The sequence below is a fragment of the Sturnira hondurensis genome, unplaced genomic scaffold, assembly GCF_014824575.4.
Source record: "Sturnira hondurensis isolate 20B ecotype Veracruz unplaced genomic scaffold, ASM1482457v3 Scaffold0006505, whole genome shotgun sequence".
NCBI lineage: Eukaryota > Metazoa > Chordata > Mammalia > Chiroptera > Phyllostomidae > Sturnira > Sturnira hondurensis.
The window spans coordinates 1592509-1617611 of NW_028079136.1; the positions used below are offsets into that span (position 1 = coordinate 1592509).

General features: G+C 38.3%; 1 protein-coding gene across 17 annotated transcripts in view; it reads left to right on the forward strand.

The window, feature by feature from the left end:
• The window catches only part of SOX6 (SRY-box transcription factor 6), a 600742-nt gene that overhangs the window by 488227 nt on the left and 87412 nt on the right, over positions 1-25103 (forward strand). For all 17 annotated transcript variants that reach the window (XM_037049998.1, XM_037049997.1, XM_037050000.1 and 14 more), the window contains one exon: positions 24673-24822. In XM_037049998.1, the coding sequence (XP_036905893.1) occupies positions 24673-24822 (150 nt within the window). The remainder of the gene's footprint in view (positions 1-24672; positions 24823-25103) is intronic.

Consider the following 25103-nt stretch of genomic DNA (forward strand, 5'->3'; position numbering starts at 1 on the left):
TTATACCTACCCACAAATTAAAACGTTAAACTGGATTTTCTTTCAGAAATTGAATTTTCAGTTGATTTTAAGATAATACCTAAAAGGTGAGAGAGCATGGCTCTCCTCACAAAAGCCCTGTTTTATCATTGTATTTAAGTAATTTGATTGATGGGGTGTTCACCTATATTCACAGAGATGGTTTAGTAGGAGCCCTGGATCTTGGAATTACCAAATCAGCCCAGTCCTCTATCTTTCCTAGTGTAACATTTCCACCAATATTTATTTGGCTCCGGCCTCACTAATTAATCCACTCAGTGGGGAGCTCCCAATGCGTGAATACTTGTGTTTAAATACGCTGTATATAAGATGCAGTGTTTTCTAAAGTACTGACAGGTATTTTTATTCCTGTTTTGACCAAACAGGAGTTTTGAGATATTATTTGGTTGGTACCATGTATCGTATATATGCATGTATTATAATGAACTACCATGAAAATCAGAGAGATGGTATAATTAAGGATATATTGGAAGGTTACAAAGCAAAACATTCTAGTGTTTTAGGAAATGCTTCACTTTAGCTTCCAAACATAGAGTAAGTCAGGATATGCAACATTTAGGAAATTTAAATCAGAAAAATATATGTTAAAATATTTTGACATATAAGGTAATAGAACGGACTGAGCAGAACAAAAACATTTTTAACCACTGTATTGGGGTATGATTGGCATACCGAAAGCTGCACATATTTAATATGTACAATTGGGTGAGTTTGGAGATAAGTATATATCCATGAAATCATACCACAAACTATATTGTAAAAACACTCATCACCTCAAAAAGTTTCTTCCTATTATTTTTTGTGTAATAAGAATATTTAACACAAGTTTCACTCTCTTAATAAGTCATTAAGTGTATAATAAATACTATTAACTATAGGGTCTATACTATGCAGTTGCTCCTTAGGACTTACTGATTTTCATAACTAAAAATTTGTGCCCTTTTTCTAATACCTCCTTTTCCCCTCCTCCAACTTCTGGCAACTTTCTGCTTCTATGAGTTTGACTTCTGTAAATCCTTTATGTAAGTATTATCACATAGTATTTGCCCTCCATCTGGCTTATTTTATTTAGCATACTGCTCTCCAAATTCATCCATGTTGTCATAAGTCTTACTTCAACCTTTTTTTAAGGTTGAATAAGATTTTGTTTTAGGTATATACACATTTGCTTTATCCAGTCATCCATCAATGGACATTAGGTTGCTTCCATGCCTTGGCTATAGTGGATAATGTTTCAGTGAACACAAGAATAAAGATACCTCTTTGAGGTCTTGATTTCAATTCTTTTGGACATATACCCAAAGGTTTCTGGTCTTACATTTAAATCTTTAATCCATTTCAACTTAAGTTTTGTGTATGGTTTATGATAAAGGTCCAGTTTCATTATGTTGCATGTAGATACTCAGTTTTCCCAACATCGTTTATTGAAGATACTGTCCTTATCCCAGTGGGTATTTTTGTTACCTTTGTTGAAGATCATTTGACTATATATGTATGGGTTTATTTCTGAGCTCCCTATTCTGTTTTATTGACCTAGATATCTGTTTTATGTCAGTATCATACTGTTTTTATTGCTGTAGATTTATAATATATTTTGAAAGCAGAAAGTGTGATATCTGTAGCACTTTTTTTTTTCACAGTTGCTTTGGTCATCCAGGGTCTTTGTGGTTGCATATGAATTTTAGGTTTTCTTTCTATTTCTATAAAAATATGCTATTGGAACTTTGGTAAGTTGCATTGAATCTGTAGATCACTTTGCGTAGTATGGGTATTTTAACAATATTTATTTTTACAAAACAAAAATATTACTTAATGATCTTATAATTAAAAGGAATTGAGAAGATGCAGTTGAATGGATTCCCATCATTGGATGGATAAAACTTCTGACCAGTAGGGCTAGCAGATAGTACCACTGTGCCACCGTTTGTAGAAAAGTTCATGTGGTACAGGTATGTGTGTTTGTGCAAATCCATCTAAATTGTAAAGTCAGGGGGAAAATTGTAATGATTTAAACTCTCTTTACTGATATGAAACCATTTTGCTTTATTTTGGCTTTCCTGGATTATTAGGATAATAAATGGCACTAATAATTATTTTCTCAGTCAAAGGTTAATAAACAAGCACAAAACAAATAATACTGTTCTGTACTGGTTGCTGTGTGGATAAAAAAATCATTGTGTGTTCCCTTTTCCCATTTCTCCCTTACAATTGGTGTATCAGTAGAATCATATTGAGAGGAATCAATTTAACATTACTTTTTTCTAGTTTTATAAACACCAATTTCATGATATTTGTAATCATTTAATGCATGTTTTTCCACGTATTTGCATTTCTTGTTAGTAGAATAAAAAATGGAGGCAATGTCAAGCCAAGTAAATATCCCAAGGCCTCCACCCTCTTGGTCATTTGGTGAAACAAAGACCTATATAAGAATTAGTAATTTCTAGTCAGCTGCATTGAGTTCATTCACTACTGTGTGTTTCTCTTATAGCACCAGCTATAAAACCTGCAACCAATCTTTGATGTCATCATCCATATTTATATGTATGTGTGTGTGTATATCTATCTATAACTATCTATCTGGATAGATGTCTAGATATCTATCTATATCTATCTAGATAGATATAGATAGATATATCTAGATCTTGATCTTTGGTGTTTCATCAGTGATTTTCTTAATGCTATTGACCTGGAGCATTACGACTAAAATAAAAATAAGTAAATGATAGATATGTATTAAAGTTTAATTACTTAAAATGTAGGCAGATGTTGACTATTTCAAACCCTACAAAGTGCAAACATACAGTGCTCATTTGAATCCAGTTTGAAATAGAGTTGCTTTTAACCTAAACAATTCATTTGGGGAATATTTATCAAGTTTTCACTCTACTTTGCTTATTCCTTTAAATTAAAGGAATAAAATCTTGTTTCTTGAAATTATACTTGTTAGCTTTGAATATGATTGTTACAATGACTTAACATTTTTTCTGTGTAAGAGTAATATCAAATTCTTTTTTTAAAGGGAGCTTATAATCATGCTCAGGAAATTTGGAAAAGTTTGTATAAAAATATAAACAACAAATTTAATCATTTAATTATTCAATAAATATTTGTTTAGTGGTGCAAGGTACCACTAATGGTACCTTATACTTACTAATGGTACCAAATATTTATTAATGGTGCAAGGTACCATTCTAGACCAGTGATCCTCAGCTGGAAGCATCAGTGCCCCCTTGGGTTCAGTTGACAATGTCTGGAGATATTTTTGGTGGTTATGACTTGAGGTGGGGATGGATGTGGAGGTATCACTGGCGTCTAGTGAGTAGAGGCCGGGGACACTGCTGAATGCCTCAGACAAACCCCCGGAACTGGATTATCCAGTCTAAAAATCAGTAGTGCTGGGGTTGAGAAAGCTGTTTTAGAAATATCAGTGAATAAAACAAAGTCGTTGTTTGCATGGTATTTACATCCCAGTGTGGGAAAGAGAAAATAGGGTAAGAACGTGTAATAAAAGCTTGGGATTATAAATCTTACTCATCTTAACAGAAATATTCCTCCTATCTACCTGTCTACCCGAACTTGGGTGGGCAGATTTTCAAAAACTGAGATCTGTTTAATTGTTTAGGCTTTGTTCTTAATTTCATTTTGATCTTCACAACTAAGACTTTTATTCTAGCCAATCGCTTCTGGGTAGAACTGTCACAGTTCTCCTTGAGCTTACCTTTTTGATTATATTAAGCTTATCATGCACTTTGGCTTTTAGTAAAGGAACATTATGTCTGACTGTTGCAGTATATAAGTCTATCTTTCGGAGTGAAGTAAATATGAACTTGGGTGGGGGGCCTGGGAGCTGTTCATTAGTTTTTATAGGACGCTATTGAGATCCCATAGGATGAATGGAATTATTCTTGGCAGAGAACCTGTATTTGCTATATGAATTGGACATTACAAAGAAAGCCTGAGTTTCTTTCTAAAAACAAAACAATACACGTATAATAATAGTGTGAATATTATATACAGGGTCTGGCACAAGTAAGGCCTGCTTGAGTGTGGTTGGTAGGGCAATAATATGGGTATAATAATTTATAGTTTTAATTTGAACATTTCACCTAAAATGTCATATGGTGTGCTTAAATGTGATATTGTTGTTACAGAATTACATGCTTATGATTTTGTAATAAAAGTTTTGCAATAAAAAGGGGGCATCATTGCCCTGGCTGGTATAGCTCAGTGGATTGAGTCTGGGCCTGAGAAACAAAGGATCATGGTTCAATTCCCTGTCAGGACACATGCCTGAGTTGCAGGCCAGTTCCCAGCAGGGAATGCACAAGAGGCAACCATACATTGATATTTCTCTCCCTCTCTCCTTCCCTTCCCCCTCTAAAGATAAATAAATAAAATCTAAAATAAAAAAGGGGGGGCATTATTTGTGCTGGATCCTATATGTATACATTTATACACATATATACATATACATACATAGACAATATATATTATATAATCTTTTGCACTTTAATAAGTAATTTATATATAGGCTTTACAATTAGTGTGCTTTAACATTACTGCCATATTTTAGAAGAAGAAAGTGAGGCACAGATGGGTAAGTGACTTGGATCAGTATCAGTATAATCTATTAAACAAAAGAGGACTATAATAGATAGATGGTTTCAGTGTATTTTTAAATTTATTTCTTGACCAGGATTCTATGTTTTAAACTATGCTAACTAATATATAAGAAGGACAGCTCGTGTGTAGCTTATTTCCTTCTTATTATAATATTTAAGTAAGTTAAAAGTAATTTAATAAAATTATAAAAGGGAAAAATTTCAAAGTCAACATGACATTCTCAGGGTACCAAAGAGTCTGTGCATTTTCCAAATTTCTAGTTAACTGTACAGAAGAAACTCCAAGCCTAAGAGAATTTAACAAGGGTAAGAAGAATCAGCATGAAATTTGTCCTTATTCTGTAGCTTTCTTCTGATGAAAATGTTTCTGCTAAATGCCAGAGCTCTGTTCTTTTGAGAGTTTCTGGGGCTGTCTTATACCTTTAAAGTTTTGATGAGTCTCCTGGAGTAGCTAGGGAGCTTGCCCTTGCCCATCCCTAGCCTGTGCTGTACTCTGAGCATGCTTGGCAGGTTGCATGCCAGCAGATGAAGCAGATGTTTGACCATACTGGAATGGAGCGCCTGCTGCATCAGGAGCTGGGGATTCCTCTTGACATCTGGACGTGGCGGGGTCCTGGGTCGAGATGCCCGCCTCTGGCCAGGAGGCTGCGGGAGCTGTGGGGCAGAGAGCATAGAGTCTTTGCTGCTCTTCGAGCGATTAGTGCACTGAAGCAGCAATAATGTTGAATTATCGCTTGGCTGCTTTCTTCTCAGGAATCTTGGGACAATAGGAGAGTCAGGAAGGAGCATTTACAGTAAAGTCATGTTCAGAGAGACAAGACTAATTATAGAGTATTAAAGAGCCTTATTTTAAATGATTTCATTTACAAATAGCTCTGGACAGTGTATGAAACTTTTTAGAACCATAAACTCAGTAGCTTAAAGGGACTTTCCTAATTTAGAATGGCTAGTATAGAACCATTATTTCAGCAATTTTCAAACTTTAGAGTTTGGTCAAATTGTGCTGCTGAAGATACAGCATTTGCTAAAAAGGGAAAGTATACTACTGTATAACTGCTGGGTGGAAATTCTCTTACTTGAGAGGAAGGAAGACTTTTTGGTAAGCGATGGATTGAATTATGCACTGGCTTTTAGTTACACTTTATCACACCGAAAACTGGTCTGCATTTGCTACCCAGAGCTGAAACCATCTGTTGCCCCAATTTCCTTTATGATATGTGTTATTTAAGCACAATGGATGTGGAAATGGGTAGTTTAAAATGTATTTTGTGATAAACAGTTGTCACATTATGTTGCTTTTTCTCTTAAAGTTTTTCATTAGTGAGACCTCTTTGCTCCAAGAAGTCTTACAAACAAATTACGGCCATTTGTGTTCGCAGTAATATATTGGAGAAGAACGCTATGCTGCTCTCACTTAACCTCTCATATTCTGAGGGGGTTATATTTAATTAACACTGGTGAGGGGCTGACCTGGGAGGCTATGGAAAGTGATTGAGCTGCATTTTCCAAGCTCTGCTCTAGTCAACTAGGAGAGAATTTAAAAAAAAAAAAAAGGAAGTACTGTTTTCTGAAATTCCCTCTGACTAAGCTGTATTTCAACGGACCATTTAATGCTCAAATGGACAAAGGTATTACCTCAGTCATTGAATTGTATCAAACGTCTTCTCAGAGGCCCAGTTTAAAAACTCGGTAGGAAAAGTGGTTTAGCATCACATTCTCAATGGGTTATCACTTTGTCTGCTTAAAAAGAAAAAGAAACAAATTTAAATTTAAAAAAATAAGAAGGAAGGAGAAACACCCACTGTCACTAAATAGAGTGGAGTGTGTGTCCCAGCCAATCCTCCCGCACTGGGATTGCCCTCCAGAGTTTAGGAGCTCCTGGGACCACATGTCACAGAAAAAAACCACTCCTCTCCTCAGTGCTCCTGTTTACCTGCTCAGAACATCTTCACATCCCGGGAAGTATGTGCTCTAGCACCCAAGGGGCAGTCCTCAAGTACTACATAGTTAAATCTTTAGCTTAGACACAGCGCCAGTGAGAGAAAAAGGGCAAGAGTAAGAAGCCTTGTTAGATGGTAGAGGCACGGACGTCACTTCTCCATCCATTCAGCAATAATTTTAATGAGAGGCATTTCTTAGTTGCAGAACGAAGTAGTCATACATAACCTCACTTATATCCAACCATATCATTCCTGAGTTTAGATCCACCTCTGCCACATTTCCTGATTATTAATTACTATTACCAAATACTGATACGCCTCATCAGGAAACAGAAACATTGCTGTATTGCATCAAGTGATGATTGGCTGCCACGTATTGGAACGATATGCTCACCTTTTATTTAGCAGCCAGCTTGCTTCTGACATATTTTTAATCTATACAATAGTGAATGGGTTGGAGGTTTCAAGAAAGCAGCGCTTGGTTCCACAAGACCTCTTCAGTTAAAAGAGCTATGTGAACTTGAGTTAATTTCCTCTGAACCTCAGTCTCCTCATCTGTGAAACAAGGAGAATGGCACTTCCCATACTGTGAATATTAAGGGAAGTAATGTAAACAATTACCTAGCCCTATGCTTGCTACAGAGTTAATATTCAATAAACATCATTTCTCTCCACACCCTTATCTCTCTTATTCACCCATTAATTTAACAAATATTTGTAAAGCATATGCTATGTACTTTAGGTACTGTACTAAGCAAGCTTCACCTTTTTATAGTAATAGTCTACGAAGGAAATCAATTAAGTGAGCAATACTTCAAAGTGATAAGAACAGAGCATAGGGCCGATCATTTGTTATATGTGTGTAAGTGTGTTCGGTTTTTGACTGACCAAACTGGTTGTGTATACACTCTTTGNAATTACCTAGCCCTATGCTTGCTACAGAGTTAATATTCAATAAACATCATTTCTCTCCACACCCTTATCTCTCTTATTCACCCATTAATTTAACAAATATTTGTAAAGTATATGCTATGTACTTTAGGTACTGTACTAAGCAAGCTTCACCTTTTTATAGTAATAGTCTATGAAGGAAATCAATTTAGTGAGCAATACTTCAAAGTGATAAGAACAGAGCATAGGGCTGATCATTTGTTATATGTGTGTAAGTGTGTTCGTTTTTTGACTGACCAAACTGGTTGTGTATACACTCTTTGAAATCTTTTTGTCCTAGTACCTGTGCCTGATAACTGCTCCTGAGTTCCAAACGCATGAGGCCCAGTGCAGTGCTCTTTAGTGAGAAAGTGGCAACCAGACAGCAACTAAGGCACTTGCAAGGGGACTTTCTACTGAGCAGGAAGACATACCACCATAGTGAAAGAAAGGCATTTGGATGCCTTCACAAATAGACAATGAGATTGTGAAACTGCATAAACTCCCAGAGCTAAGAAACGCCCTTGGCATCCTTGAGGGTCAAATCCTAACCCTTCCACCAGTTCCATGAGCTTTGGCAAATTAATCTTCCTATATCCAGATTCTGTGGGATTGTGATAAATACTGCTCCCATAGGGCAATTTTAAGGAATAAATAATAAAGTGCTTGTGAAAACTGATTTACAGACTATCAAGTATGCTGTGAATCATTTGCTTTTACAGTTGAAGAGACTGAGGCTGAGAGAGACGGATTAACCTTACCTAAACCACACAGCTTGTAAATGGCCTGAGGATGCACAGAATTATAGGGCAACAGTGTCAGGAACTGACTTTGACTGTATCTTGTAAATAAATTTTGGATGAATTGAACTGAATTAAAACAAATGGCCAAGAGGATAGTATGTCTGTAAGTTTTTGTAGATAGATACTTTTTAAATTGAGTATATCGACCAAATGAAGATTATCCTTTAAAAAAGCAAAATAGCCCTGGCTGGTGTGACTCAGTGAACTGAACACTGGCCTGTGAACTGAAAGGCCATGGGTTTGATTCCCAGTCAGGGCACATGCCTGGGTTGCAGGCCAGGTCCCCAGTAGGGGGCATGTGAGAGGCAACCAATCCATGTGTCTCTTGCATATTGATGTTTCTCTCCCTCTCTTTCTTCCTCCCTTCCCCCCTCTAAAAATAAATGAGTAAATAAATCAATGAAATATTTTTTAAAATAAGGCATATTAAAATATAAGACCATGTAACAGTGTTGGTAGTAGTGACAACACCAGAATATAAACTAATATTAATTTATATGATTAATTATTACATGAAAAAGGACTAATTATTTCATTAGTTCAGCCACTTTTAATTCCCTGAGTGGTTATTAAGTGCCTGCTGTGTAGTAAGCCCTCTCTTCTATTAGGGGGGTACTAAGATCAGTGGAACTGGATCCCTGCCCTCCCAGAGCCCACAGTGCAGTAAGCAGTAGCCACACAGATGTGTTTCCAGAGTAAAAAGTATGTGGGAGGAGGAAGTGTTAGGCTATTCTTGGGGAAAAACTGGTGATCTTCACAGGTGAGATGATGTTAAAAATTGATTCTTGAGCGTGGAAGTATATAAGGTTTATGGGGGAAGGAAGCAGCATGGCAGAGATACAGAGAAGAGAAAAAGCACTCCAGACCAAGGAGGACACGACTGGTCTCTGGTGTGAAGCACTAGACAGTCTGGCACAGGCAGAGTGTGCAAGAGCAATAGTAAGTGAGATTGGAGAGGTAGGTAAGGGGTCAGATCACCAAGTGCCTTTTACTCTGCACTTGGGAATTTGCAATGCATGTGATAGACATGATTTTATTCACAGCATAAATGGCAAACTGATATAAACAATACTGAACAACTTTATGATGTGATATTCTTCTATTAATTTGATCTCTAGTTTACATTTCCCATTACAACTTTTGGGAACTATGTTTGGTCAGATTCATAGTCCCTTTAGTACAATGGTACCCTGTAGCAAGTGGAACTGTACAAATAATGCAGTGATACACACAGAATAAACAAAACTGTTTAAGTCTGAAGGAAAGCCAAGGTTCAACCATTACCCTGGGATTTGGGGAAGTCTCGTAATCTGCAGTTTGTACTGAACCCAGTCGTATTTAGCACATCGCTTCTCAGTGAATAGTCTTTGCTACTATATTTCAAACAAATGATGAGGCAAGGAGTAAAAACCTATAAGGATGAGCTGTGGTTCTTCTAATTGTTAATGCCTTGCAATTATGCCCCTTTCTGGAATAATAAAACGTTCCTTGGCAGAGGTCAGGATCTCTGCCGCTGACTTATTTAACAGATCCTCTTAACATCTGTCCTGCAGACTGTGCACTTTATTAGCAGACAGGAGACCCAACAGACTGCGCCTGCTGTGTCCCTCTTTCACGTTCACACAGCTGTGGATTAACTCAGACTTTCCAGGAGAGGACCGACCAGAAGGGACAGTCATGTTATTGGCTGACTCCAAAAAGACGGGAGAAAAGAGCAGAAACAAATGTTGCCCTGGTACAATTCAGTGTTTTTAGGGTGACAATTACCAGTCTGTTTTAAAAAGGAATAAAAGCAGCCATTTCACTAAAAAAGGAAAGTCTATTCATATCTGTGTGGGAACCTAATCAGGCTCTTGTTTCCAATGACGATGACTCCACAGTCGCACCGGGTCTGTGACAAGAATGCTCCTTTTGTGCGGTGATAATGTGGAAGCGATAAAATTTCCTTTAAGAGACGTATGTGTTTACATCATGAGATGTGTTATTTGACAAAATGCTTTGTTCTCCTCATATTTTCCACGCAGAGTGTCATGCTGGGTTGTTTGGCTGGAAATCTTTGATTAACTAGAATTAGTTGCTGAAATAAAATAGACACTTTTGTTTTATGAGTCCCCTTGCTGAGCTGTAAATTATAGTAAAACATATAAGGAGTGACAGAAAGAAGTGCTGATTTGAACCTCTGACCCACGACAGGCACAAAAACATAAGATTATTCCTTCAAAGGGCTGCATAGAGACATAAATATTCCATGGTCCACTCGGAATTGTGGCCTCTTAACAAAGTAAAGCTGTGATTTTACATCATCTAACGATTTTCTTAGGGTGTCACAGTGGGCTTAGAGGAGACACTGAAATCTGGAAAAATCCTCCCTAAATTAGGACTTTCAGTGCTTAAAGGTTTTTCTGTGTAACAAAGGACAGTGGAAAAAAGAACAAAAACAAAGTTTCTGTTCCCTAAATGAATAGCCAAAGAGTGGTTTCCCTTTTTCTAGAGAAGTGACACATTTTATAAATCTTAAGGCTTTCTCGAAGCCACATTGGGTCTCAGTACAAACGTCTTCGTTACACAGGGCATAGGCTTTGGGCGCTATCCCAAAAGAATGAGCTGAGGGGAGACACCAATTACTAAGAGAAGAACAGAAACTATTAGCTTCACCACGACATATTTCAGTGGATTGGTGTCCATTCTGCTGAGGGTTTTTTGGGGGGAGGGTGGGAGGATGTTAAATAATTGTATAGGATTATTTAAAATTGTTCAGTTAACAGGATATCTTCCTGGGGCTTCACTGTAAGCAAAGGCCACCTACCTTCCTCAGTCAAAACTAAATGATGATGCAGGTGTTAACTAACCTGATTGTGGCAGTCATGTTCACAGTATATACACACATCAGATCATCACACCGCACACCTGAAACTTGCTCAGTGTTGTCAATTATGTCTCAATAAAGCAGGGAAAAAAACCCATCTAACCATGCCCACTAATGGTGTTTCGGTAGAAACTTATAAATGCTTTCATTACACTGCTCATTGTACTGTTTTCCCTATTTCCCTATTTCCTTCCTGTTCTTGCTGTGAGCTCCTGAAAGACAGCCTATCTTCTTAGACTTTGTATCCTTAATTTTTGCTAAAGTAAGTCAAACGCCAAATGTTTTTTTTTCTGAGTAAGATCTTCAGAGTAACATCTCTTAAAAAGAATACACTGATAAGAATGAGAGCCAGCAAGTACTAAGTCTCTAGAATGTTCCTTCTTCTTAGTATATTATGTGGACTAATTAGTTTACTCCATACAGTACTCTTTTGGAGTAGATGTTACTACTTTTTCCCATTGTCAGGATGTGGAGACTTAAGGCCTAAAGAGATTAAATAACTTTCCTGAGATCACGTAGTAAATGGTGGTTCTGACTAAAGAGTGTGCCCTCTTGCTCACTCTGCTACACTGCCTCTCAGAGCAGCGTGTGAACCTCATTTTTCTAACTTCCTTCTTCAGTCCTTTAGATTAATAATTACCCGCATCATCTGCTATAAGGATTTTCAAGGTGGATTGTTGAGATATGTATCAGAATCATATCTAGTGACAATAAAGCACCTTGTATCGCTTATTACACACTGAATGATTTTTACTATGGCTGCTATGTATGAAGTCTCCTTCTTTTCTGCTAATTACAGTGGGAGGGAAGCTGTGGGCATTATGGTAGGATACAGGTGGTGTATTTACATACTATAGAGTACTCCGAGTGCTCCCATCAGCAGTACTGATAATGTGCAGCTTAGATAATGACAGGGAAGGTGGCTCTGAAATAGGGTAACCTTTTCTTACATTAAAAAATACAGAGGTAAATGCAAGAGGAAAGTAAAAAGAGAATGTTTTGTGTTATTTCTTATTTATTTTACTTGATCACTTAAAAGTTAATTAAAAATACATCCTATCTCTTTCAATATTTATTAGAAATGTATAGTTCACATAATATTATTAATATGGAATTTGTGTTTAATAAATCTGTACATTTCATCATAGTATGAATTTTGTTCATTAGCATGATGCTTGTGTTCATGAATCCAAATTCTCCTGAGAAATTAAAAACCAAATTCAGTTGTAAAACAATAAAAACATTTTCATATAATAAATATATTTATTTCCAACCATCAACATTTGTTCTATTGATTTGTTTTTTAAAAGCATTTAAAAATATTTACTTTTCATGTAATTTTGTTTTCCCAAATATATTTTTTAACGATTTAAGTAAAAACTTTTTTCACTGCGTAGTTACCCATATTTGTCTTCATCCTGTGTTGTTAGGGAGGCTTTATTATGGGTGGAAATTGAAGGGCATTGAAGCTGGGCAGTTGTAGAATATTTTTCAAGCAACAGCATCTGGTTTCTTGGCAGTCATCATGGGCGAAGGCAAAGCAGCTCTGGCGCGGCTCCAGATTTTCCTGTGGGTATTGCTCAGGGGTTTCCAGGTCTGCCATGTTGTTGTCACTGTGTTTCCTAGAAACCCAGAAACTCAGAATGGATTTCAGAGTCAGTGAGACAGTACTTAGGGTCTGCGTGGTCTGGCCCCTTGCTAACTTTCTGACCCCTGACTATTTACCCTTCGCCCAGCTCGCTCTGCTCCACCCACACTGGCCTCTGGGCTATTTCTCAAACATTCCAAGCACAAGCACACCTTTGCCTCCGGGCTTTCACCTGTCCTTTGCCTCTGCTTGGAGGTGCCATCCCCAGATAACTGCGTGGTTTATTCCCTCACGTCTTTCTTGTCTCTACTCAGTTGTCTCCTTCTTTTAGTTCTCCTGATTTCCTCTGTATTTAAAAATCCCCTCACCCCATATTCATGTGCTTGATCACTTTGTAATTCAGAACACACATCGCCACCTGAATTATGTATCTATGTGCTTATTTATTTGTCCTCTGATCCCCACTCCCTTTCCCAAAGTCATTGCTCACTTCTCTTTTCCCAGATAGTACCTGGCCCATAGTAACCACTCAACAAATAATTTTTTAATGAACTTAAATCAAAATTCACCTTTTGATTACAAGGTAACACTGCTTTTAAATATTGGGAACAGGACACATACTCATGTATTAAAAGTTATTGATTTAACCCAGCACATACACTCAAATACATAAATCCGTTGAAAACTTCCCTGTAGCTTAGTTTATGGGAAATCACACTTACATTTCACATCCAACCTCTGGACTCACTGATAGTTTGTTTGTACATATTATTGATAGAGTCAAGATGCATTTGTTTAAGATTTCCCCAGTAAGCTACGGCTTTGAGACTAGAGAGTTAAAGGAACATTACAAATGCAAGCTGCACCACTTGGAGCACATTCAGGAGCCGGGTCTCTTCAGCTTTTCCTGCCCAGCTCTTGGAAAACAGTCTGATTCATTCCCCTAATGCTGACTTCCAACCGACCTCATGGTCACTTCAAATATCTTGCTTCAAGAATCAAATTACTAATTGTTTCAATGACTGAACTTTTTTCCCTGTAAATGAAGCATTATTGTTTACATATTTTATTTAGGAGCCTAAAAAAAGATACTTGGAAGAAGCAGAGAGAGATTGAGTTTTCTTGTTAAAAGTATTGGGGGTTGCATTATTTATTCTTAGTGACTGTACTACGCAACTGTGTTCCATAAGGAAAAGCTCTTATGAGTGCGTTCCAGTACAATTGATGCAATCCAAGAATGAATTCTGATTTTTTTCTATAGCGTATGACTGGGTGCTCTGTTACCTGATGGATTCCATTTTTAAAAAAATCTCATCATGAAAAAGAAGATAAAAAATATGAACAGTAAAATGACAGCAAACTCACAGTTATTAACAACCACACCTAAAAGAAAAACAAAAGCAAACTAAGCAAACAACTAGAACAGGAACAGAACCACAGAAATGGAGATCACATGGAGGGGTAGCAACAGGGGAGTGGGAGGGGAGAGAGGGGGAGAAGGTACAGAGAATAAGTAGCACAGGTTGTAGGCAGAAAATAGTGGGGAGTAAGAATAGTATGGGAAATGTCGAAGCCAAAGAACTTATATGTATGATCCATGGACATGAACTAAAGGGGGGGAATGTGGGTGGGAGGGGGTGTGCAGGGCAGAGGGGAACAAAGAGGAAAATAGGACAACTGTAATAGCATAATCAATAAAATATATTTTTAAAAAGAAAATATTCAAAAATAAAAAGAAATAAAAAATTCTCTTCATGTAAGGGTAGGACCTTTGACCAGAGCCCCTCCTCTACTCTCTTTTCTTTTTACAGCTTCTCTTCTCCTCCATCCCCCACGTTTCCTCCATTCCCACATGCCACTGGCACGAGTTATGTCAGAAGAGCAAGTTACTTCGAGCTTGGTAAAATAGGCAAGAGGATCTCTAGCCAGGAAAACTCTTTTTTGATTCATTTTTCTTTACTTCACATTCTTGAGCCTGCTGCAGGGGATAATGAAATGAATTAAACAGGTCCTGGCTCTCCAGTGCCTTATAGTCAGTGCTTGTCCCAGTTTTTCTCTGTTTGTTGTAAAAAGGCGAATGAGAAATCTCGAAGGAGCCGAAACAGGTCTTCACTCACATGAAACAAATTTTTGGCCCCTTCTGTGTATTTGCATAAACTTTAATTTAAAAAAATCTGAAAACACCTTAACATGATAATTACCTTAATTTAATTACTGTGGTTGCATTTTAAATATATATACATTTTTAAAACAAATATTAAATAAAATTCTAAAATGTAAATCATTCTTGGGTACCCAATGATTACTTTTCAAATACATATTGGATAAAATTCTCTTTTAAATCTTAAGGAAACAGTAGAAAAACTTTTTTTTTGGCAGTTCAGCCCAAAAGCTGTGATAGAATGTACAGATTCTATTTGCAGTCACATCCTTAAGAGAACAGAGGATGGGTAAATGAGTCCATGGGTATGCTGGGTGAGGAAATAGGGAGCCTGGCTTTGAATGTTGATCTATTTGTTACTCACCAGTTGGGATTCTTATGCAAATCACTTTTTCTCCCTCTAGACTTTTCTTTACCTGTAAAGCAAAGGGTCTGGATTAGATGATGTTTACAATTCTTTCTTTTGCTGACATTGTGTTACCTGGCACCTCTTGCAGCCATGTGCCTATATGTTCAAGAAGACAGAAACAAAGAAGATGACCTCAACTCTGAGGTTCCTTTTGGAGAGGATGCGAGGAAAAGTATACAAAGAAAGGGTGTGGGGAGAAATGAGAGCAGTTCCAAGGAGGTAGAGGCAAGAACAAAAGTGAAGATGCTCAGGCATTATGTTAGGTGCTAGGGACATAAAAACAAGTAAGACGCAGTCCTCCCCTTAAGAAACTTGGAATTTAGGACTTCTGGCCAAGATGGAAGCATAGGTAGACAAACTGTGCCTCCTTGAACAACCAAAAGAAGGACAACAACAATTTAAAAACAAAAAAACAAGCCCTGGCTGGTGTAGCTCAGTGGATTGAGCATGGGTTTCGAATCGAAGAGTCACTGGTTCGATTCCCAGTCAGGGCATGTGTCCAGGTTGCAGGTCAGGTTCCCACTGAGGGCCATGTGAGATGCAACCACACACTGATGTTTTTCTCCCTCTCTTTCTCCCTCCCTTCCCCTCTATCTATTTATCAATCAATCAATCAATAAACAAACAAATAAATAAATAAATAAAGTGTAATTAATTTAAAAAAGAGATGAATTCAGCAACACTGTGGGATTTAAGATAAAAAAAAAAAAAAAACCAGAACTGACAGAAAATCAAGCTGTATGGAAGTCCGACAACAAAGGAGTTAAAGATGACACATTCATCCAGACCAGTAGGAGGGGCGGGATGGCCTGGCGGAGAGGGGTCACAGCAAGGCTGTGGCTGGCGGACCCAATGAGGGCAGCGGACTGTGAAGTGGGGGGTGCAAGGCTGTAGTTGGCGGGCAAGGCAGCAGTAGGCAGACCCAGCCAGGCAGCAGACTGTGGACTGGGAGGTCCCACATTCATGCGCAGATAAACTGGGAGAAACAACTGGGGAGCAGGACCAACTGTGCAACCCAGGGCCCCAGCGCAGGGAAATAAAGCCTCAAACCACTGATTGAAAACACCTGTGGGGGTTGACGCGGCAGTGGGAGAAACTCCCAGCCTCACAGGAGAGTTTGTTGGAGAGACCCACAGGGTCCTACAATGTACACAAACCCACCCACCCTGGAATGAGCACCAGAAGGGCCCAGTTTGCTTGGGGGAAGTGGCAAAAGTGACTGAAATTCGACAGAGAGCTGAGCAAGCACCACTGTTCCATCTGAGACCCTGCCTCCACATACAGTGTCACAACCCAGCAATGTGGGTTACCCCGCATGGGTGAACACCTAAGGCTCCACCCTTCACCACATAACAGGCATGTCAAGACAAAAAAAGGGGCCCAAATGAAAGAATAGATCAAAGCTCCAGAAAAAATTACAACTAAACAAAAAAGAAGTAGCCAACCTATCAGATGCACAGTTCAAAACACTGGTAATCAGGATGCTCACAGAATTGGTTGAATTGCAAATTAGATGAAAAAAGGAAGGCCACGCTAAGTGAAATGAGGAAAAATGCACAGGGAACCAATAGTGATGGGAAAGAAACTGGGGCTCACATCAACAGTGTGGGCCAGAAGGAAGAAAGAAACATCTAACCAGAAAAGAATGAAGAAACAAAAATTCAAAAAATTGAGAGGCTTAGGAACCTCTGGGACAACTTTAAATGTTCCAGCATCTGAATAATAGAGGTACCAGAAGGAGAAGAGGAAGAGGAACAAGTGGAAAACTTATTGAACAAATAAGGAGAACAAATTGAGGAGAACTTCCCAATCTGGCAAAGGAAAAAGACTTCCAGAAGTTCAGGAAGCTCATAGAGTCCCAAAGAAGGTGGACCCAAGGAGGGACACACCAAGGCACATCATAATTACATTACCCAAGATTAAAATTAAGGAGAGAATCCTAGAAGCAGCAAGAGAAAAGGAGACAATTACCTACAAAGGAGTTCCCATAAGACTGTCAGCTGATTCTTCAAAAGAGACCTTACAGGCAAGAAGGGACTGGAAAGAAGTACTCCAAGTCCTGAAATCCAAAGACCTACAGCCAAGATTGCTCTATCTAGCAAAGCTTTCATTTAGAATGGAAGGGCAGATAAAGCACTTCTCAGATAAGGTCAAGTTTAAAAAGTTCATCATCACCAAGCCCTTATTATATGAAATGTTAGAGGGATTTATCTAAGAAAAAGAAGATAAAAAATATGAACAGTAAAATGACAGCAAACTCACAGTTATTAACAACCACACCTAAAAGAAAAACAAAAGCAAACTAAGCCAACTAGAACAGGAACAGAAACACAGAACTGGAGATCACATGGAGGGTTATCAACAGGGGAGTTGGGGGTGGGGAAGTACAGAGAATAAGTAGCATAAATTGTAGGTAGAAAATAGATGGGGGAAAGTTAAGAATAGTATAGGAAATGTCGAAGCCAAAGAACTTGTATGTATGACCCATGGTCATGAACTAAAGAGGGGGAATGTGGGTGGGAGGGCAGTGAAGGGGGGAAGTGGGACAACTGTAATAGCATAATCAATAAAATATATTTAAAAAAGGAAACTTGGAATTTGGTGGTAGAGAAAGATATAAAAAGGGAAAAAAAGAAATTCTGTAAAGTACACAGAGATAGAGGATGTGATATGGTGGGAAAACAAAGAAGGCAGTGGTCATATAAGGCTTTACGAAGAAAGTGGTTTTTGAATTGATACTCAAATGATGAATAAAATTATGACCAGAGGGATTAATGGGAAGGGAGAATAATATGGCGATAGAAAAATATGCAGGAGGGGCAAGGAGATTGACTTGGAAATTAACCCAATGTATGAGAAGTGGGCGTGGTGGTTCTTCCCCATTCCTTCTCCCACCTCCAATTGACAGCCAGTTTTCTTTGGTGTCAAATATTAAGGGTACAGCTAAACAAGTACCTTCTATGCTGAAAACAAGGACTTCAGTTCTTTCCTTCCCTAAAACCACAGCTATATTTCCTGGATCATTTTGTTGACATTGGAGGTTTATGAGAAGTAAAAGTATTTGTGATCTCTTTCAAATTATTTTTAAGCTTTCTCCCCCACCCCTCCTTCAGTCTGTAATGACTTGTTACTGACACACTTTCTTCTCTGTGCTGAACAAGCACTAAATCAGGCTGCTTAATTACCCCGTCTCCATTCCACCTTCTCACAACCCGACTCACTCATCTTTGTAGCATGTCTTGCCTGGTAGGAATGGTTGTCTGCATTGTTTTGAGAAGGTAACAAACCCCAGGACATCTCTGGAGAGCTGAGCCAGGTTTAGGGCCTAGTGTTAGGCAGCATCAGTCAGATAAATGATGACATTTCCCTGAGGATGCCCCCCTGCCCTGCTTGTTTCTTTCCAGTAGAGCCCCCAGAGTAGAGCCTGGTACACAGGAATGGAATCTCAGTTAGTTGGGACTATGCCTGGGGTTCCCAGACGTTGTCTGGAACCCCAGCAAACGGGGTGAATATAAAGGTAAGAGTTGAAATCTTTCCATAGTGTCTGTGCGTCTCTTTTTACAAAATGGCATTTTCCTTCCTCTTCCTTTCCTCATTATCCACCAAGAGGCAAGTTGCATTTGAGGGAGAATTTTTTTTTCTTTCTCTCTGGGCCAGATTCTGACAAGCCACGTAAACATGCCCTTTCTAATTGAAATGACAAAACACAGGAGAATTTACTCCAAAGAAAATCCAGTGTGCGAAGCTGTGTCTTCTCTTTTACTGTTGGTTTTCCCGTGCTGGAGCATACTGGTGCCAATGCAAAGCCCCTGTTAGCATCCATTTTATCATGTTCTCCTATTTTCACCCATTCTCTGCATAGTTTTTTCACTTTGTCCGTCTATGAAACATGTGTCACTGGGGTATTGTGGGCCCCTTCCGAAATTTTGGCTTAGAGATTGGTTGGAGAAGGGAGTTGTTTAGCTCAAAATTGTGCCTTTTGCTTTTTCAAGGTGGCTGGTGGTCTTTATTTAAGGATTGTGAAATGCCATCTTAAAAAAAAGTAGCTGTCAGACATCTGGAAATACAGTTTGCTATTTGAGAGCTCAGAACGGCAGCAAAGCCAGGATCTTGCCTCTCCTTGGACAATGATCCTTGTCTTGTGGCGAGGGACAGGAAATAGGTTTCATTGTGATTCACTATATGGCTTATTTAAAATAATTGAATTTTAATGTACAAAGGCAGAAAGCACATGCTCTTAAAAGTGACACTTATCCTAAAATAGATAATATTTCCCATCTTATAGGATTATTTTGAATGTTAAATAATAAGTGTAAAATACCTAGCACAGTCCCTGAGTTAGTGTTCAGTGTGTTTGTTGAATTAGCACATGAATGCATGGGGGTGATGGGGTGACTACAGGGCTGGCTTTGTGGTTATGTGAAAATCATGTGCTCCTGAGAAGAAAAGGCCTTGCCCATTTTTTCCTTTAGTACTCCCCGTTGGAGATATTACATGATTTTATCATAGAAAGTAGGCCATATACCCCCCCCCTACACACATATTTCATGTTATGGTAAATATCAGATACATTGTGACACTACCCATAATAATTTGACATGAACTTGGCTGTTTCGGAGGAAATCGTGCCTCTCTTCCCAAATACAACAGTTTCATAAAATGACTCTGACACAAAACGCTTCTCAGGTCCTGACCGTAGACAGTGTGAATACTCGAAGATACTCAAGTATTTTACCATAAAGCCATTTGGTTTGTTAGACCTACTGTTTTGTGCTGAATCTAAGCAGGTTTAGTTGTTAAACGTGTCGCTAGGATCCAGATGCAAGATAAGTTTTCCTTTAAGGCTAGAGTCATAACACAGAACTCTTGGAACATTATCAGAGATATGTATTTGTGGATTTGTGAGACCTTCTTAGGACTCTCTTAATCAGATTTGTTTAAGAGACTGGCAGTGATTCATGGTGAACTGTAAAAATCTTTGTGTCTTGGTTTTGGTTCGTTCCTCTTTGCAGATACCAGTATTTGGGGGCAGAGTCTAAAAGTATTAGTGCGGCTGTGAGACCCTCCTCCTCTCCAGTCTCTTCTTGTGCCGCTCCACCATCTTGCCACGTTGGTCTTTCTAAAATCTCTCGAAATAAGAATGTTCCCTCTTTTCTACCTCACAGCCATAATAATTGATGTTTCTTCTTTCTAAAATGTTCTTTATCAACCTTTCCACCTGGGTAATTCTTACTTAAAATACTACTTCCTTAGAGAACCTGTTCAGATCCTCCAGACTGTGTTAAACACCCTTGTTAGATGGTCTCTTCACGTTCTGTATTTTTCTCTCTCATCATTTACCTTAACCATAATTTATAGTTACTGTTTAAGTGTTTATTTAATATGTCTCTCTTCCTAACTCCAGTAAGGCAGGGATTATTTCTGAGTTGCTTGTTTTTTAGCAAAGTGTTTAGTTAATAGTAAGCATTTAATAAAGATTTGTCATTGAACACATTCATCAATGCTGGAAATGTGCTTGAAATGTGCAAAGGTTGGTTCATCATACACCATGTGTGCTATTAATAATAACATTGGAGTGAGAGCTAGGGCGCAGTGGTTGTGTGATCTCGGGCATGTCACTTCCGTTCTCTAGACCTCGGCTGGTCAGTAGGATGAAGAGGTCAGACTAGACTAAACGATCTGCTAAGGCCCTTTCAATTCTAGGTGCTAAGTAGGTCAGTGTTCCACTGACCAAAATTTTAGTGCTGACTACTTTATTAAAACTGAACTCGTAAAGTAGGTGGAATAGTTTTAGCCATAAAGTAGTGAAAGCATTTCTGAAAGTGCTCCTATAAAATATGAGTGATTTTATAATTTTGAAAAATATTTAGCTACACTTATTTGGACATGTAGGCACTGCATTTATTTGATATATCTTGGATAAAGAAACAATTCAATATCCCAAACAATCACTGAACATTTTTTTAAAAATTAAAATGCAACAATCGGTATTTACAAAAACAGTCTTCACCAAAGTTTAAATGTTTCCAGGAATTTGGCTGAGCCTGTTAGGACCTTTAGTTCATTGTCAATTTTTTAAACCTTACCTGTGTTTGGAAATGAATATTTATTATCATCATCGTCATGACTATGAACTACGATCTGAGAACCCTACATGTTGTAAACTCTTATATGATAGTTAGAGTTTAACTTTTTAAAAATGATTTTATTTATTTATTTTTATAAAGAGGAAAAGGGAAGGAGAGAAGCATCCATGTGCCAGAGAAACACTGATCAGTTGCCTCTCGCACGCCCCCAACCAGGGACCTGGCCTGTAACCTAGGCACGTGCCCTGATTGGGATTCAAACTGGTGACCTTTTGCTTTGCAAGACAACACCCAACCCACTGAGATGCACCAGTCAGGGCTCCCCTTTTTCTTTTCTTTCTTTTTTTGTCTGTAGAGGAGTTTTCTAACTAAAACTATTTATTTGAGTAACTAATATTTTATCTTTTTTCAAAAAAGGATACAGCAGCATTTAGAAAAACTTAAAATGTGTAAGTAACTGGACTGAGAGAAAAATTGGTACTGCTTTGTAGTGGCAGCTTAAGCAGCATCGTTTGTATTAGACAAGTTCAACTGGTCGGGGAAGCTGGCAGTTACTGAGGTCTGTCTAGTCAACAGCGTCTTAACAGATGACTTCAAATGCTCATGTTTTGTGAAACAATATAATTTAATTTGTACCGAATTTGTTTTTTTAAAACTCAACATCATAAAATTATTCATAACACAAATAGTAACTAGAACCATATACCACTTCTGTTGCCTCATTTATATGGAGAGAATAATTCTTCTTCCTAACATCCAGTGATTTCTACATACTGTGTGTTAATTCATAAAATACCAGTTATCTTTTATTTGTAAGGTATTATCCTTGAAGCTAGGCATTATTCCTGATGTTAGGCATTCAGAGCCAATGAGGTTGATCAGGGCTTCAGTAAGTTTACAGCGTATCAGAGATGATAAGACATGTGTGCATAACTAAACACAAGGTTAAAGAACTGTGATAAGCATCACAAGGAAGGTGCCAGCCAGGTGCTGAGGGTCTGTACCTTACATCTCCAGAGCCATATGCTTGTTCCAAGACTTTGAATCCTTGTTAGTGACTAACATAGACCCTTGCATATAAAGCATATTCAATTGATGTTAGGTTAGAAGGTGAGCTGTGAAACTGTTTTCTAAACCTATATCTATTTAACAAACAGGATTCTTTTTATTCAAGTCAAACCTAAAGTTTTCAGTCTGAATAGCATGATACTTATATCTAAAATAATATACTTTTTTAGACAGAATGTGAAAACTTTACTTTCAAGAGTGCCTCTGTCTTTACATTTTTCTGGTTTTTACTTCAAGTCTCTACTAAATCTTACATGGTAGCCCACTGTTCTGTCTACCCCGATCTGTAAGTTATATGGACTACGACCGTACTTCTTTGTGCTTCTAATGTATGAGTAATCACAATTCTCAAGAAACTCCTAGGCATCACAACTCTGAGGACTCCCAGAATTCATGGGGTCTTGCTTCTTTTAGGCACGACTCACCAGAAAGAAGTACAAACTAAGTGATTATCAAAGCTGCAGAGGCTGCCATGAACACTATTCTATTTCTAAAAAGCAATCGATCTGAAGGATTTCTGCATTTAATTAGCTTTTTAAAAAATGGATTTGTTTCCAAAGACTTGTTTTCTGCTTTTTTTTCCACTAGCTCATGTTTTTGAAGGATTTGAGATTGAGTAAAATTGCCTTTCTTCTGATCTTGTGAATTATTGAGGTAAAATGAAGGCATAAATGATGCCCAAGGTCTCTTGCCTCCCTAAGATCTCATGAGTCTTTAATAGTCCACAGTAGGGCATACTGGTCACGACACCAGACATACAGCCAGCGCCTTTCCAACCCTCTACCATCTCCACTCTTCATAGAACTTTTCTTCACTGGCTGACCTGAAGCAGAAGATTTGCAGGAACTTCACTTGCCCCTCTTCTGCAGACACCTGGCTGAATTTCACAGGAAAAGGGTACAACATAGTAAAAAGGAAACAAGAAAGGCAGTCCCTTTACCCTCCTAAGTTTTAGCAGCCTGACTGACTCTTTCTTGTGAACTTTTCTTGCCACTGAGTCATTGCACACACAGAATTATGGAACTTGAATTTCTTTAGAGGCTTGTTATATTAGAAAAATTGTTCCAAAGAAAGCAACAATCATGACATAAGCACATCTGGCTCTTGCAAATTATTCTTTATTAAGCTTTCATTTAATTACATGTGCTGAAAGGTCTGTTTTTGATTACTGTAATTTTTTTTATTTGTCCATCTGAATGATAGTAATGCTGGAAATTACATGCAAACCACCTGTTTTTTGCTCCCCTACCAATGTGGTAAAGTTTGAGCTATTTTCTCTGTGGCTGATGAAACTAGGAAGCCTTCTATTCATTATGATAGAAATATGACTATCGAGGCAACGGCTTAGTCTTAATGATAAGAAAGAAAGAAAATATTTGAATGAAGTTTTCATGAATTTAGTGGTGTTGAAATTGAGGTCTATGAGTTCTCTTTATGGTCAACCAGCAGATCTATACATTCACGTATCACCAGTTTCATCCAAAAAGCTAGTAAATGGACACTTCAGTATTTAATCTCCTGTGCTACAAGAAAGAAGCTTGATTTTTATTCTATTTTATTTTTCACAAATCTGGCTGTGTTCTCTTGAGGAGTATGCACTGCCCAGAACTAAGTCCCTAAGAACAGAGCAACTCCCACGGGGCTCGTGGGTCTTGAGGGCCGTGCTGGCACCGAGCAGAAGGGTCAGCAGTCCTGCAGAAGCTTGGTCAGTACTGAACAGGAATGACGTGCTTGTGGGAACCCCCAGGGAAGTCCAGATTAGTTTCTTAGTTCATGAATAGTAAAATTACGCAAATGGGGATACCAATTTTTAAAGAGCTTTTTGTAAATATTTTAGGCACTGGAAAGAATCTTTGAAACCATTTAGTCAAATCCCTTTTTTGTACAATTGAAGAAACTGAGTTCTAGAGTGATTGAGTTCTTTGTTTAGGGCCAGACAGTTTTGCTACAAGGACCAGGGGCAGAACAGTGATTCCCCTACCAGTATACATTTTTCTGTGACATATTTGGTCTCTCTTATTTCCCTCTGTAAAAAAGTGGTGAAAGAAAAATTGCAAGGCTGTCAGAGAAATAGCTCTCTAACAATACGGTAAGTTTTTCTGAAATGCCATTTTAGCTGCATTTAAAGAGATAATGTTTGTCTTCCCTGTTTTGCAGCAGCTCTATGCCGCTCAGCTGGCCAGCATGCAGGTGTCACCTGGAGCAAAGATGCCATCAACTCCACAGCCACCAAACGCAGCAGGGGCAGTCTCACCTACCGGGATAAAAAATGAAAAGAGAGGGACCAGCCCTGTAACTCAAGTTAAGGTACTTGCTTTGCAGGGTTGTGGAAACAGTTTGGAAAATAGCTTCACAAGAAAGGTAGTGAACCAGGCTGTGTCGGGAGTAAACGGCAGGAAGCATAGCAACATAAAAGATCCCCCAAATGCTCCTCTTTATGGTAAATTTCATGATTGAGCACTGAGAAACAGGTGTTTCCCGTTTGATAACAATAGTGCCGTATTGTGAGATCTTTACCTAAATCTGCAAGCTCACTTCTCAAGAGTTTTTCCCCTTTGGAGTCTAGCTTTTATTTTTTAATGTTCATT